Source organism: Oryza glaberrima, chromosome 11 (assembly GCF_000147395.1).
Source record: "Oryza glaberrima chromosome 11, OglaRS2, whole genome shotgun sequence".
Taxonomy (NCBI): Eukaryota; Viridiplantae; Streptophyta; class Magnoliopsida; order Poales; family Poaceae; genus Oryza; species Oryza glaberrima.
The window spans coordinates 18,362,045-18,377,362 of NC_068336.1; the positions used below are offsets into that span (position 1 = coordinate 18,362,045).

Below are 15,318 nucleotides of genomic sequence, written 5' to 3' on the forward strand. Positions count from 1 at the left end.
AGTTTTTTTTCCATCAAAGCTGGATTGACATATGTACAAGCAGTTCCCCAACACACACATCGACTTCATAAAAGTACAGCCGGTTCGAAAGACTAAAACAAAGCAACCAGTAATTAAGCAAATAAAACTAATTAAAGCAAGGAGAACCCAGATTAACCCACTACTAATTAACTGCAATTATATCACACGCTTCAGCTTCAAGCAGCGGCGGCGGGCTTGGTCTTCTTCCCCAACACCTCGAGGATCCCCTCCCTGCCCTGCTCGATGCCGGGGGGCTCGACGCCGGCGTCCTTGAGGGTGACGGCCTTCCTGGCCGGGTACTCGGCGACGGGGTCGGCGGCGACGCCGGCGCGGAGCGAGGCGTCGTCCTGCACGTGCGCCACCTTGCGGAACAGCGACCCGCCGACGAACCGCTCCGCCTCGTCGAGCGCCATGTCCGGCGCAGCCACCTCGGGCACCGTCTCCCGCTTCTTCTTGTCGAGCCGCACGTTGGGCGCGTGCGCCAGCTGCTGCCTCGCCGTCGCCAGGCCCAGCGACACCGACACCGCGATCATCCCCATCGCCACGTACACCGGCACGTAGTCCCCCGCCGGCTTCTTCGCCGCCGTCGCCGCTGCGGCGGAGAGTGAGCGGGAGCGGCCGGGGACGGACACCGCCGCGGCGGCGGCGCGGAGGAGGGAGGAGACTCGCGAAGCCATCATGGTGGGAGCTAGGCAGCTAGCAAGTGATCGAGCTAGTCGTTTGGAGCGGAGAGAGTTGAGCGGTTTGCCTTGCCTGAGATGGAGAGGGAGAGGAGGTGGCCGGAGACGGCGGCGATTTATTGGGGGCGCGGCAGCGAAGCGTCTGGAAGGGGCGGGAGCGAGGTGGCGCCGGCGAGACACGTGGCGACAGGAGGGCGCGCCACGGCGTCGCCTGGAAGCGGCTAGAAAGGGGACAGGCCATTCGGTTACTTTATACTTTGCGTGTACGACATACGTGTACGTCTGACCGTATGCATACAAGCGTATATACGGCCGTATATATTTTCAGAATGTATATAGAAACTTTACCATGATCGAGTACAACATTTTCCCTGTGTTTTTTTTGAAAAAATTATTGTCACGTTTATGACTTGTTCAGATTAATGTCATTTTAAACCATACCATTTCTTTTTAAGTTACCAATTATGTGCACTATTTAGTTTCTTACCAAATTTTGATAAAATACTTAAAAAAATTCTATCGTGCTTAGATGAAATACTTAGATGAAACATACTATATTTGCTACTACTCGGAAGACTTATTCGTACTTTCGTGGTGGCGGTGACATATGTTTAGTTATGGGATATATTTATTCCTCCGTGGAGATGCATATTTTTTCCTTTTGATTAAAAAATATATATACTTCTCCATTCTATAATATAAGACGCACATGTGTTTTAGATTGAACTTTTAAATTATTTAACAAAAAGAATACTATAATATAAATTGAATTTTATTTGCTAAAAGTTACAGCATTGAATTGACATTTGAATTTATTTTTATATAATTATAATTTCGTTGTTATAAAACTTATAACATACGAGAAATTATAAGCTTAATATTAGTTTTGAAGATCATTTCAAGTTTGACCATATCTTATATTATGTTTCAATTTTAATTTTTAAAATATTTATCATTATTATTTTATTATATTGGGATTAGATGTTACGTGACTGAATCTTATCTTATCTGATATAGTGAAAGCAGCAAGCCTTCTTGCATGAGGATGTGCTATATCATCAAAAATATGTTAGCCGTCCGATAAAGAGCTTGGATAAATAATGGTCTTTGGATCGAAGAGAGCATGTATTAAAAAAAATCACAAATGGGCTAAATATATGGAATTTTTTAGAGGTTTCTGGCATCTCCTACTAAACATATGATACATACAAAAAAGAAAGGGAATAAAGAGAATAAAGATGATGCTTCTAGTGATTCCTCTTATAAACATATACTCCATCAGTTTCACAATGTAAGACTTTCTAGCACTGTTCACATTTATTTAGATGTTAATGAATCTAAACATATATATGTGCCTAGATTCATTAACCTCTATATGAATGTGGGCAATGCTAGAAAGTCTTATAACCTGAAATGGAGGTATTAGTAGCTATATTTATAGTTGGCTAGAACAATAGATACTTCATAAACAAATTAACTTTTTATCAAAACCTTATTAAGAGCTAAGGTAAACTAATAGACCATATACAAAAGTTCCTAAACAGGATCAAAAGTCGCGCAAAACGCGATTATGTGGTTAGTTTTTAGTGAATTTTGTCACCCCTTGAGTGGGAATTCAATGGTTCTCTTTACTCCTTCCTATTGATTATTAATAAAAGAGTAAATTTTAGATAACCCCAAATATACAAAACTAATGGGTTTTGGCACGTGATACATAACCCCTAGCTATTATAACTATAAAGTTTCACAAACCACATTATTAATTATTTTATCTAATTTATAAGTTATTTATTCATCATATAAATATTATATCTAATCGTGTATATAAAGCTTTTTAAAATTTCAAAACAAGAGTATATCAATTTAGTTAACGGTGTGAATTAGTAAAACTTCAGCCACAATGGTTGTGATTATGTTTCTCGTGCCAAATCTGTTCGCTCATATCATAATAGATATGAAATTTACTCATTTTATTATAAGGTTTTCGTGGTTTTGAACTCCTGATGTACTAATGGGTTCCACCGTATATAAGATCCAATGGCGTTGATATTCGTGATCAAGATCTGACGGTGATGGATGCATTGTAAGTTTGTAACTACACAAAATTTATTTCCAGGTGGCGTCTCCTCATTGGCCAGCTTATGGCGCGGAACGGGGAAGAAACCGACTTCCTTTCCCGCGCTTTTAGCCGTTACCCTCCAATCCCACCGCTACTTTAACGGAGGGGGAATTAATCAATAGCGCTCAAATTTACATCTCACCCCCTAAAAAAATATATAATAACACCGAAAGCATCAAACGATCTGCACGGCGCAACGGACAACGGCAGTTTTCCCTAAAACCCCCTCCGGACAAATAAATTCGCACTCCTGCCCTTCTTCCTTCTCTCTCTTCCTCCACCTCCTCCTCGATCCCCAAATCCCCCAAACCCTAGCTCGCCGGAGCAGTGGAGGGCCTCGCCGCCGTGCTGCCTCTTGGCCCCTCCGTGTGATGCCACTGAGTGCGCGTGGGTGGGTGTGCGTGTTGTAGCTCTTTCATGGCGTCGCAGCCTCCCGCCGCCGTGGAGGCTCGTCTCGCGGATCTCTGCAAGGTGAGGTGGTGGTTAGATCTTTGGTTGGCCGCTGGTGGGAATTGTCGAGGGTTTGAGGTCTCATGGTTCGATGGGTTTTGGTGCAGGAGCTAGGAGTGGACGAGGGCGTCGCCGGCGAGGCCGCGGCGGTGCTGGAGGAGGGGAAGGGCGCGCTCCTCGCGTCGCCGTCGTTCGGGAGCAAATCGGTGAGGGCTGCTCTGTCTTTTGCGGCGAATTTGAGGCTATCTTTTGTCCCCCCCCCCCCCCCCTAAAGTTTGGATTCTTGCAGCCCGAGGATGCTGAGAAGCTGTGCTTCGCGTTCGTGCTGTACTGCGTCTCCAAGCTGAAGGAGACCAAGGCGGGTTCCTCCGGCGTTAGGCTCTGGGAGATCTTGAAGGGTTGCAAGCTCAAGTGGGTCATGCTATGTTATAATGGTTTTTGAACTGTAGTCTAGCAAGTTTTAGGGCCTTGTTGACACTGGATTGTTTTTTTTTTTTTTAACCTTTGTTTGGTGTGCAGGTATGATGATTTCTTCAAGGAATCACAGCGGCTTGCTTCAAGGATCGACCAGGTTTTGGGAAGCCGTTATGGGTCAGATTGGGAAGCTCGGCTAGAGGTGGGTTCACGCCAAGCCCCCGCATTGAACAGATTCACATTTTTCTTTTTCAGATGTGCATAACCTGTTTGTTTTCTTCATTGTTGTTTCAATTGTGATTCCAGCTGAAGCAATTGGAGAATTTAGTAAATCTATTGGCAGATGCAAGCCGGTAAGCAACATATGTGCCTTGTACCTGATTGCAGTTTTATAACAGAACTGTTCTTTTGCATGGGGATTTGAAGCTCACGAGTTTATTAGAATTTTGCCACAAATTACAACTGATACATAGGTTCATATTGTTGAGATTTGTTTGTTTGCTTTATATGGTAGTGCAAAATTTACCCACAATTTCACAATATCCTAGGTTCTATCGCAAAGCATTTAATGAGCTATTCTTGAGCCCAAGTACTGATCAGGAGCCTGGATCAACTACAAATATTCCTGATTATATCCGTTTTGGGTGGCTGCTCTTCTTAATTCTTCGCTCAAAATCACCCGAACTGTTCAAGGACCTGGTATCCTGCATCCATGGACTAGTTGCCATATTGGTGAGTTTGCTTTTCTCTTTATTCCGTTTCATTATTTTTATCCTTTAGCTATGCAATCTTGTACTTGTGGTTAACTGGCTACTTCAACCACCACTAGCCCTTGTGCTTTCTGGAGCTAACTTGTCAAAAAAATGATTCATTACAGGCCATACTTTTAATTCACGTACCTGCTAAATTTAGGAGCTTCACAATTGAAGGTTCTTCTCACTTAAGTAATATTTCTCAACTTTATTCCAAATTATTTCTTTAACTGTCTTACTTTATTTGGCATCTGCACAGATTATAATTACAGTCCTTTTGTTTAATTTCAGTCAAACAAACTGAGAAAGGCGTGGATCTTCTTCCGTCGTTATGTCACAACTATCATACCTCTGAAGACCGCTTGAAAGAAATGATGGGAAAATCTTACAAAGTGATAGAGGTCTTTTTTAGCAGGAAAGCAATAAATGCTTCAGAGTTCAAAACAGTGAATTTGGATAAAATAGATACAGGCATGACCTCAAACACTCGTGTTCTCTCTCATGTGTGCATGCATGCATGCTGAGTTCTTGCTATCTGTCTTACATTCAATTATCTAAGTCTTGTTTCATTGTTATGGTGGTAGATGGCCTGATGTATTTCAAAGATCTTGTCGATGATGAGATTTTTCAGTCAAATTTGGAAAAACTGGAGAAGCTAAGTAGTACCACCGGCTGCCAAGGGGAGCTTGATTTGGAAATGTTTTTGACCAGCAATGACTATGTACTCAATGCTGAAAACTCTTCTGGTAGTTCCGCTAATTTTGGCTGCTCAAAGGTATCTGTGATGATTCATAATCTTTTCAGTTAACTACACATTGTTTTCTTTTTTTACATTACAGATTCCCTTTTCTCTTTTTGCAGCGTGTGTTTGAAACACTAGCCTCTCCTACAAAGACAATAAAGAATATGTTGGCTGCCCCTAGTTCCCCTTCATCACCTGCCAATGGGGGCTCAATCAAGATTGTGCAGATGACACCAGTTACTTCTGCCATGACAACTGCTAAGTGGCTACGTGATGTGATATCTTCATTGCCCGATAAACCTTCCTCTAAGCTTGAAGAGTTCCTTTCGTCCTGCGATACGGATTTGACAAGTGATGTAGTAAAAAGGGTCAGCATAATTTTGGAAGCTATTTTTCCAACCAAGTCTATAGATCGGGGTACTTCCATAGGCCTCAATTGTGCAAACGCATTTGATATTCCATGGGCAGAAGCAAGAAAAATGGAGGCTTCCAAGTTGTATTATAGGGTGCTGGAGGCAATCTGCAGAGCAGAGTCACAGAACAATAATGTAAATAATTTAACCCCATTGTTGTCAAATGAACGTTTTCATCGATGCTTGATTGCATGTTCAGCTGAGCTAGTATTGGCAACACATAAGACAGTCATCATGATGTTTCCTGCTGTCCTGGAGAGTACTGGTTTAACAGCATTTGATTTGAGCAAAATAATTGAGAACTTTGTGAGACATGAAGAAACCCTTCCAAGAGAATTGAAAAGGCATTTAAATTCATTAGAAGAACAGCTATTGGAAAGCATGTCATGGGAGAAAGGTTCATCGTTATATAATTCACTGGTTGTTGCCAGGCCATCACTTTCTACAGAAATAAACAGCCTTGGTCTTTTGGCTGAACCAATGCCATCTCTTGATGGCATAGTAGCACGGCAGAGTATTCACCCTGATGGCTTGCCACCTACTCCCTCAAAAAGACGGCCTTCTGCTGGTCCAGGTGCTTTCTCAATCATTCTTAAATTTAATGTTTTTGTAATCAACTACTCTCATTTCCAAAACTACTGTTCTTATTGGGAAGGTACTTGGTATGGATAGATTTGATCACCTTCTGGTAAGCTGGTTGAACGTTGCTTTGAACATTATATTATCAAATATCAACTGATTGCACATCTTGTCTTAGGCTAGGTAGCAGATGTTTTATCAGTTTGGTTGCACAGTGCATTGCTATTACATTTTGTCTTATCAATCGGATTGCAAAATATTTTCTGTTACTTACCTTAACATTGGTTAGGTGTAGACTTTTAGTCCTACTTGTATATTGGTAATCATAATTGTCATCACCACCATTTTTGTCACCACAAGGTTTCATGAGTTCATAGTAACTATTAGTATCATGTCCATTAGTTTTAGGTTAGTGTAATAGTATGTGCAATTCTGCATTGTAGCCTATATATTGGTGGCAGAAAGGACTGTGATGAAAAGGTATTGCCACTAAAAATTTTAAAAGTCCCTACAATGTAACAAAAAGTGCCATTTACCAAGGAAACCTCTGGCTCCTCTAGACTTATGAGCTGAACTGTACAGTCTAGCTTAGTATGGACTTTGGTCCTTGAACATAGTCATGCATCTATTACTCTTGAACTGGGGATACCACGAGCTCAGTTTTGCAGCAGCATGTATCCTATTTTGTTTCATATCAACTGTTGTCGGTTTGCATTGAAAGTAGAACTGATGCCTTATTGTCATGCACAAGGAATGCTTGAGGCAGTATGGAGCATTTAAGTGTTTATTTATGGACTAACAAATTTGATAACCATATGAAATATGATCACACATTATTTAAACAGGAAGTTCATAAATTAAAACTTCTTTAATTGCTTGTTGCATTGTTCGGTTATTCATTTCTCAAATGGTTTTTTGTAGATGGCAACTGTTATCCTCAATCACCAAAGAGATTATGCACCGAATCTAGGAACTCATTGGTAGAGCGCAATTCGCAGACACCACCCCCAAAGCAAAGCCAAACAGGGTTAAGTATTTTGAAAGCAAAATACCATCCTCTCCAGGCAACATTCGCAAGGTGTGATCACCTACTTCAGTTTGTGAAGAGTTTGAGCATATACTATTTTTTTGCTAACCAGAGATTGATGATTTCTGAAGAAATTGTTTTACTATCTCATATCTTTTGCAGCCCCACTGTCAGTAATCCTGTTAGTGGGAATGAAAAATGTGCTGTAGTAGGGGTCCAGATCTTCTTTTCCAAAGTATGGTCCATCTTGTAATTAAATTTATGGTTTTTCATTGTTTCTATGTTTATCGAATATTTAGTTCTGGCCTAAAACTTTGCAGATCTTGAAGTTGGCTGCTATTAGAATAAGAAACCTATGTGAAAGGCTACGACATGAAGAGCTGACTGTGAGCGTCTATAATATCTTTAAGCAGATTCTTGACCAACAGACAGCTTTATTTTTCAACAGACACGTTGACCAAATCATTCTTTGCTGCCTCTATGGTGTTGCCAAGGTACTACATCACATCTCCTTGAGTTTTGATTGGAACTGAACTTCTGTGTTGATTGAGGGATATGCCTACTTTTTCTGGCCCTAGGTCCTGTAGTTTCTCATAATTATGAAATGGTATGAAATATAAAATAAGAGCCAGACTTTATTTCAGGCATTTTAATCATTGTTGTCTCAAGATAAATATATTTGTTTATCTCAATAATATTTTTTACTGTTCACTAATAAATCAATTAATTAAACTCATGTTTCTATAATTAACCTGCCCTCTGAAACAATCTGAGGACACCTACTAAAAGGTTATTTAGTTTTGTGAAAAGTCTGTTCGAATTTATGGAAGTTTGTTTGTATTACATATATTGAGCCTCTTATTTTTTTTTTCTTCCTTTTTATTTGTGTTGACCATGCTTTTTCTGCCAGGTTTCTCAATTATCATTGACGTTCAAGGAGATCGTCAACAATTATAAGAGGGAGCCACAATGTAAACCAGAAGTTTTCAGAAGTATCTTTGTTGGGAGTACAAATCGCAATGGTGTATGTATCTTTTAATTCCAGTATCTGCCATTTTTCTTTCTTCTGATAGTTCTTCCCCTAGCTTCTTATTTTTACTTTGTTTTTCTTTTCTTTTGAAAATTCTTTGATATTAACAGGGATTTGGATCACGTCATGTTGATATCATTGTTTTTTATAATCAAGTATTTGTTCCCACGGTCAAACCTTTGCTGGTGGCTCTAATGCCTTCTAGTACTCGTCCTGAAGACAAGAGGAACACTAATAGTATATCCTCCATTCTGTTTTCTCAGTTTAAACCTGCTAATTCTCCACTTAATTCCTCTTATAATTGACTTATGTCTATTACCTGCTTTCTTAGGCCAAATTCCTGGATCACCCAAGTCATCTCCTTTCTCAAATTTACCAGATATGTCCCCGAAGAAAGTCTCATCTTCTCATAATGTGTATGTCTCTCCTCTACGACAAACTAAGGTGTGCACTTCTCTTCTCATTTCTATACTTTGATCGTTTTAGTTTGTCAATTTTCTCTTTACTCAGTTATAGTTAAATTCTTGAGCGGACTATATTTCATGCCGATGTGTCTTTTTTGGTTGGGCCTGTGCATGATCTTTTTAACGCATGATTCTCTGTATCAATTACAGATGGATGCATTGCTTTCACCAAGTTCACGGAGTTTCTACGCGTGCATCGGTGAAAGCACCCAAGCTTTTCAGAGCCCATCCAAGGATCTGGCTGCTATAAATAGCCGCCTAAATTAGTATGTCAACTTCCTCTGAAATACATAGTCTCTCTCTCTCTCTCTCTCTCTCTCTCTCACACACACACACACACACACACACACACACACACAAGAAGTGAAGCTCACAACACTCAGAATTCACTCTGTTTCTTGACCAAATATGCAGCCCTACCAGGAGAATCAACACACGAATAAACTTCGACATGGTGAGTGACTCGGTGGTGGCTGGTAGTCTGGGCCAACCCAATGGTGGTTCTGCCTCTTCGGATCCTGCTGCTGCATTTAGCCCCCTCTCAAAGAAGAGCAAAACGGACTCTTGATCCAAATAAATGGGTCCATCCATCTGTATAGAGCTCATAATCCCACAGATTGTTTCTTTGGTTCTTCTGAATAAGTGGGTGAAGCAAAGTGCTTCTCGACTGTAAATGTTGTGCTAGTGTTGTAATAGGCTGTAGCAGTGTAAAAGGCGGCTGATTGTCTAGAATTAACTAATGGGGTGTATCATTTCATTCCCCAGCCGATTCATTAGGAGCGAAGGCTATGTAAAATGCTAACTCAACTTCTTTTTCAGTGTGTAAATAAATTCTGCTAATATCCCTTCATTCAGCTTTGGCAATTAGGCAAGTGTTTGCACAGTGTTGTTCTCAGATGGATGGTAAGCAACAAAAGAAGCCCTTAGGGTCACTTATACATGTAACGTGATGATTGATATCAACCTCATTGTCAATTGTTGTACAAGTAATGGGAAATAGCGCCACCTGCGTATGACCATGCATTGTCTGTATGAGGACTGGTGAGAATGTTCTGCGCACTGAACATTATTAATTTTCGGTCTAACCACTAAAAAGCATCTTCTATTGCCACATAAATTTTGGAAGGGCATCCATCGTAATCATTCTGCAAGTATAGAACTATGTAATAGCAATTGAGGTTTCAGTTCTGGGAGATCTCCTATAACAGCTATGGTTTGATCCTTAGAAATCAGCAGGAAATGTACATCGTCTTTCTCACTTCTTGTGTGGCCTATACGGAACGACTCAGTCCAAGTCTTGTAGAATGTATCAGAGAGGTGAGACGAGCATTATTAGCCCGTGTCACTCCATGTCTAGTAGAATCTGGTCTCCGATGACTCCAGCGGATGATAGACGATCATTAGCCCATGGGAGCCACTGCTCCTCAACATGCTGCTTCAAAGCAGCCAGGTCAGCTCGGAGATTGATGAGTTCACCATGAATTCTCTCCCTCCCAGCAATGGCAGGGGCAAGAAGAGGTGATTCAAAGTCCTTGGGAAGCTCCATACCTTCAGGAAGCTTCAATACCCTGGCCAAAGCTGCTTTGAAGTCCCCAGATAACAACGGTACATCATCAGTGACCGCTCCTCCCAATAAAATATCATCTCCAATATCTGATGCAAATGTAGTGAGCTTATCGCGAGCTCCTACCAACTCGTCCCTAGCTTCAGCCAGCTCTGCAAGCCCCGCAAGCTGTGTGTCATCAACTATCCAGCCCTCTTGATTCACGTACTCCTCCAGGTACTGATAAAGTTCCCGCGCATCATTCAGTGGTTCACACCCTGACACTGTGACAACAACAGGAGGCGGTAAAGGCAAGCTGCCTGGTGGCATCAGAAGTTCAGCATGAATACGACCTGCACCTGGACCATCTGGGGCCACTGTCGTTGAGTTGAGATCAAAAGGCAGCACCCCATCCTGGGGAAGATGAAACGCACTAGCCACTGCCGATACTACCCGTGAGTCGATGGGTGGCCGCACCCAATCATCCACTTCGACGAGAACAGTTGAACCCGCAGGTAGATCTGGGACTCGTTGAGCAATGACAAACAAAACTGGGGAGCATCAGCACTTGTAAGGTTTCCCTGGGCGATGGCTCGAAGTCGGGGAATGTCCTCTGCCTTAATCAAGTCGTGAGCACCGTGATCCAGACGATCCTCAACAAATTCCAGTAGCCTGTGAATATTGGCTGACTGCTCACAAGGTACTCTAATAATCATGGTAGGAAGTGTAGGTGACATTTCCGCAACTGCACGAACGTCAGCAAGGCCATTAATGTGGTGAGGCGCCATTGGCGCACACAATCTGCAGATCAAATTAAATTCAGTTAGCTCTCATAATCTAGGAGAATTAAACACACTGTTACTACAGAATGGCATTGTATGCAATCAATGAACATGTAATGCATGTAAACTGAGCAGAGTGCCACAGAGTTATGCCAGGGCTACAATGTCACAATGATAAATGATTCGTTCAAGGCACTATCTAAGTAGTTAAAGGCAGCAAATCAATAGTACTCTTCAAGTAGGAATCCAAGGATGGCGAGAAGTATCAAGTACCTAGCAGGCCACTTTCTAGGAGGATCAAGTGATAGATTTCAGCACATTATTCTTAGGATTTGGAGAAAAATATAAACCAAGGAGCCAGGAATCCTAATTCAAGAGCTATCTTGAATGTCCATCAAGCACCAAATGTTGGGGCTAGTAAGCAATGGGAAAAAAACAAATAGATATGGACCAGCAACTAGTTACTACATAACTAATTAGACACAATGCAATACATCAGAGCTAGCTCAACACATTTTATTAACTTGCTTGGTGCACGGAAAAACAGGGATGACGTATATATTCATGGTGTGCAGCCTATGAACCCATTGCAGTTAGTAAATTGTGCAATCTTGACACTAATTTCTTTCCAATAAAACAAAGTGGACTTAGAGATATCATGCAGGCATACTCTGGTGGATCCTTCTAGAACATGTTCCCTGGTGTGTTTAACATTATTGTTGATAGTACAAACTGTAGTAACATCGACCAAGAGTACATAAGAGTTGTATTATGCAGTCAGTTCGGCAATTGGCTGCCAACTAAATGGGAGGAACTATGAACAACTAATAAACATCTGAAAATGTTTGTACGAGATGTGAAGGATCAAAGCACCAATGTCATCAGGGTTGGCAAAAAAAAAAAAAATCCAGAGGGGAGGGTCCTCGCGCAGTTCATGAATCTCATGGCCGTGCTTGCGCCACCATCCCCTGATCCCCTGGCCCCTGGCCGGTGGCGTCCCCACCGACGCGGCGTCGCCAGCTAGCCATGAGCGGATGAGCCATCCACAAATCTGAAGCTATCTATCCTCTCCGCGTGCTGCCCGCCCACCCGCCAATCCGAACCCAAACATAATGGGGGAAAATTCGAACCAAACCCTACTCGCATACCGGAGAAAAAAAGCCTCGATCGAGCCCGCGCAACCACCAAATTGAACCGAAACAGGGTGGAATCTGACCTCAGGGACGCCCCGGAGAGGGCTCCGGCGGCGGCGGCGGCGGTCCGGTGGCGGAGGGAGCACCGATCGCCCTCGAATGGCAAGGGCAAGGAGCAGACGAGAGGGGGTGGGCAACTCTGGCGAGCGATGAATGGAGGCGCGCCGTCTCCCGCCCCTATTTCGTTTGGATGCGGATGCCGTGGAGTTTTTTTTTTTTTAAAGCTTTTTGACATCGGTTTCGGAGGGCTTCGCCAAATTGATGATGGGCGTCTTCGTGTGCTTTGTCAAAATAACCCTCGCGTCTCTCCTTTAGATATGCATTCAAATTAGAATTTGGTTGAGGAGTTGATGGATTTTGGGTTCTTTTGGAAACTTTATGACATCCTATTTTTAAATGCCACTAGAGAGAATTTGTCTTGCCCTTGTGCCCTTTTTCAGCCTTGCGCACGCCACGTCACTCTTACAACGTGGAATCATTGGGGGAGAAGATAAGATTTCCCCTAGCCCAAGAACAAGAGGAAGAAGCTCCCCGATGTACTCGTTGTCAGGGTCATGGATACCACATACCTAATAGTAGTTGACTAAATCTCGGCAGGACCCACCATATACCATGTCCTATACAGAAATAACCTGCGGATATAAGAGGAGTTCCAGATAAGGAAAGACAACCAGAGTTCTACATGGAAACGACAAGGACTACTCGGATTGTATCCATATTGTTTTCCTAGTTCTACTTGGACAAGGGGACACCTATGGGTATAAATACAAGGCCCCCTAGGAGGAGAGGGGATACGGACAATCAACACCCGCCACAATCTACGGAACAACAGAAGCCACAACATACAAGCCAACATATGCCAAGACAAGACGCCGGATATCGACTTCAGGGATAGGCACGGCTAGTTCCCTACGGTGTCTCCGAATACTGTTAGGAGAGACGAAACCGCTATCTCTAATCTTGCCGGGCACAGATTCGAGGAGGAAAACTACCCTGTTGTCGACTACGAGTCAGACCTTCAGACCGCCATGTCGACAACAGTTAGATAGGCTACCCCAAATATTGTACTGGTGATATTATGGTGAATAAGAGTAACAACGGCTTCGGCCAACAGGATGTAGGGTTATTACCTTACAATTCAGGGGCCCGAACCTATATAAAAATCCTCGTCTCTGTCTCTTTTACCTCAGTCTCGCGTACATCCTAGCACCAACGATTCCTATACTATACAAATACCGGAATCGTGACATCAAACGTTGACACTCGTGTTGTGCACCGCCACCTCCCTAGCGCCGGGCACCAGATGGTGAGGCCGGGAAAGCAACTGCAGTGACACCGAGGGGCATGACGTTGCCGTCAATGTTGAGGGAGCGTGGAGAAGAGCCTAGGGGAGGAGGACATCACCGCTAACTAGTCAATGGCAAGAGGTTGGTGATGTCCAACTCGCCTAGAGTTGAAGCTACCTACTTAGTGCTCGGAGAACGACAACAGGAGCCATGAAGCGAGGCGCCAACGACGGGCTTCGTCCCTAAATATGGAGTTCCCTGTTGTGGTGCTCGAAGGATTGCGCTAGCCATGGAGCGAGGCACCCATGTCCCTAGATCGAGAGCTCCTCTCTAGGTGCTCGAAGGATGGCGGCAACAGCCAATGACCGAGGCACCAGCGACAGGCTCTGTCCCTGGAACTGGGTCTCCCTATTGCGGTGCTTGGAGGACGAGGATGATGGCCATGGAGCGAGGCACCAATGACGGGCTCCATCCCTGGATTTGGAGCTCCTCGTTGTGGTGCTTGAAGGACTACGGCTGTGACCGTGGAGCGAGGCATCGTCGATGGGCCCTATCTCTAGATCTGAAGCTCCTCGCTAAGTGCTCGAAGGACGGCGGCAACGACTAAGGACCGAGGCACCAGCGACGTGTGTGCTCCATCGATGGAACTAGACCTCCCCATTGTGGTACTTGAAGGAGGACGACGATGGCCATGGAGCGAGGCACCAACAACGAACTCCATCCTATGGCATCTACCCTCTATCTTAGGACCACTCCTAGAATGAGAAATTCGAATAGGAAAAAAAAGGTTGGGGACTGCGTTAACTTGGGATATGTTCAGTTAATCACCATTTTTGTGGTGTGAAATTATTTCCCCTTAATCTCCTTCAAACCGAACAAGGCTTATGGGGTAATCATATCTTTTCTTCCTATATACTCCCTCCATTCCAAATTGATCTACATATTTCAAAGGTACATCAAGACCCAGAAAAGCTAATAACTCTCTCATGCTATATTTACTCTAGCAACAAACTCAATGCATGCACCATCCCCACTATTTCCTAGCCAATAGCAAATCAAGATATTGCATGTGGGTTATAAATGCTTATGTGCATGGATGCATGCATCAATGTCCATTTACTCCAATGCACAAATAACAAATAGACCTAATGAATGAACACAAATATGTAAGATCATTTAGAAATAACCTAAAAAAACTATATATAGATCAATTTGGAATGGAGGGAGTAATTGGTACCCACTACCTATCATTATTGCTATAAAGCAGCTACAGGAATAAGCCATGTCATCGAGGGAATGCAGCCGTTAGATATCATCCGAGAGATAATTCCAGCCGTGTAATATGGTTCCATCGGCCGTCAATCTCAGGCGTGCGCTCACTTATTGCGTGGTTGGACCAAGCCATGGCCCATTTCTTTTCTCCCGTTGGCCCATCATTAGGCACAAAGATGCAAGGCGACCACTACATTGATTTCTTTGTTTTTTCGCAAGCGGAGGAGGCGCCGTGACAAATGTTTCAGATTCTGAAACGGAGGAAGGCACATGAAGAGATGAGAAGTATTGAGAACTGGTATGCCTTTTATTCCCCCACACACCACGATGCTTTCTTCCAGTAATGGCAACCGGACCACCGATCCGAGTCCCTGGTCATCGACTCTACGTATGTGGGCACATGGAGAAATTCATGTATATTATTTTGCTCTAATCAGGTTTTGGTTCTGGTCTGAGTTATGCAGATTCGAATTGGACTGCCCGCCGATGGGTGAGATAACTCTAAAATCGTACGCACATAATATGCTTGATAGAATGCATAACTCATAATT

At 43.1% G+C, this 15,318-nt stretch overlaps 3 protein-coding genes across 3 annotated transcripts; 1 reads left to right on the forward strand and 2 right to left on the reverse strand.

The window, feature by feature from the left end:
• Positions 1-19: 19 nt before the first annotated feature.
• LOC127754908 (uncharacterized) lies at positions 20-920 on the reverse strand. The gene has a single exon (XM_052280518.1). The coding sequence runs from the start codon at positions 699-701 to the stop codon at positions 198-200; it is 504 nt and encodes a 167-aa protein (XP_052136478.1). The 5' UTR covers positions 702-920; the 3' UTR covers positions 20-197.
• A 2,070-nt stretch (positions 921-2,990) lies between these two features.
• Positions 2,991-9,541, forward strand: LOC127754901 (retinoblastoma-related protein 2). The gene is made up of 18 exons (XM_052280509.1): positions 2,991-3,291; positions 3,378-3,476; positions 3,560-3,681; positions 3,790-3,886; positions 3,991-4,037; positions 4,233-4,416; positions 4,562-4,628; positions 4,728-4,907; positions 5,021-5,211; positions 5,298-6,165; positions 7,092-7,248; positions 7,360-7,432; positions 7,518-7,691; positions 8,108-8,221; positions 8,338-8,464; positions 8,559-8,671; positions 8,842-8,957; positions 9,106-9,541. The coding sequence occupies exons 1-18, from the start codon at positions 3,238-3,240 to the stop codon at positions 9,257-9,259; spliced, it is 2,937 nt and encodes a 978-aa protein (XP_052136469.1). The 5' UTR covers positions 2,991-3,237; the 3' UTR covers positions 9,260-9,541.
• A 1-nt stretch (position 9,542) lies between these two features.
• On the reverse strand, positions 9,543-12,425 carry LOC127754907 (uncharacterized). The gene is made up of 2 exons (XM_052280517.1): positions 12,233-12,425; positions 9,543-11,035 (listed from the first exon to the last, which is right to left on the reverse strand). Exon 2 carries the CDS (start codon positions 10,562-10,564, stop codon positions 10,034-10,036), a length of 531 nt encoding a protein of 176 aa, XP_052136477.1. The 5' UTR covers positions 10,565-11,035; positions 12,233-12,425; the 3' UTR covers positions 9,543-10,033.
• Positions 12,426-15,318: the final 2,893 nt, after the last annotated feature.

Excerpts from the sequence above, each read along its gene's own strand:
- LOC127754908 (XM_052280518.1), bottom strand. The coding sequence starts at position 701 with ATGATGGCTTCGCGAGTCTCCTCCCTCCTCCGCGCCGCCGCCGCGGCG.
- LOC127754901 (XM_052280509.1), top strand. The coding sequence starts at position 3,238 with ATGGCGTCGCAGCCTCCCGCCGCCGTGGAGGCTCGTCTCGCGGATCTC. Across the intron at positions 3,477-3,559 it reads CGTCGTTCGGGAGCAAATCG|CCCGAGGATGCTGAGAAGCT; the intron begins GTGAGGGCTGCT and ends GGATTCTTGCAG. Across the intron at positions 4,629-4,727 it reads TGAAGGTTCTTCTCACTTAA|TCAAACAAACTGAGAAAGGC; the intron begins GTAATATTTCTC and ends GTTTAATTTCAG.
- LOC127754907 (XM_052280517.1), bottom strand. The coding sequence starts at position 10,564 with ATGCCACCAGGCAGCTTGCCTTTACCGCCTCCTGTTGTTGTCACAGTG.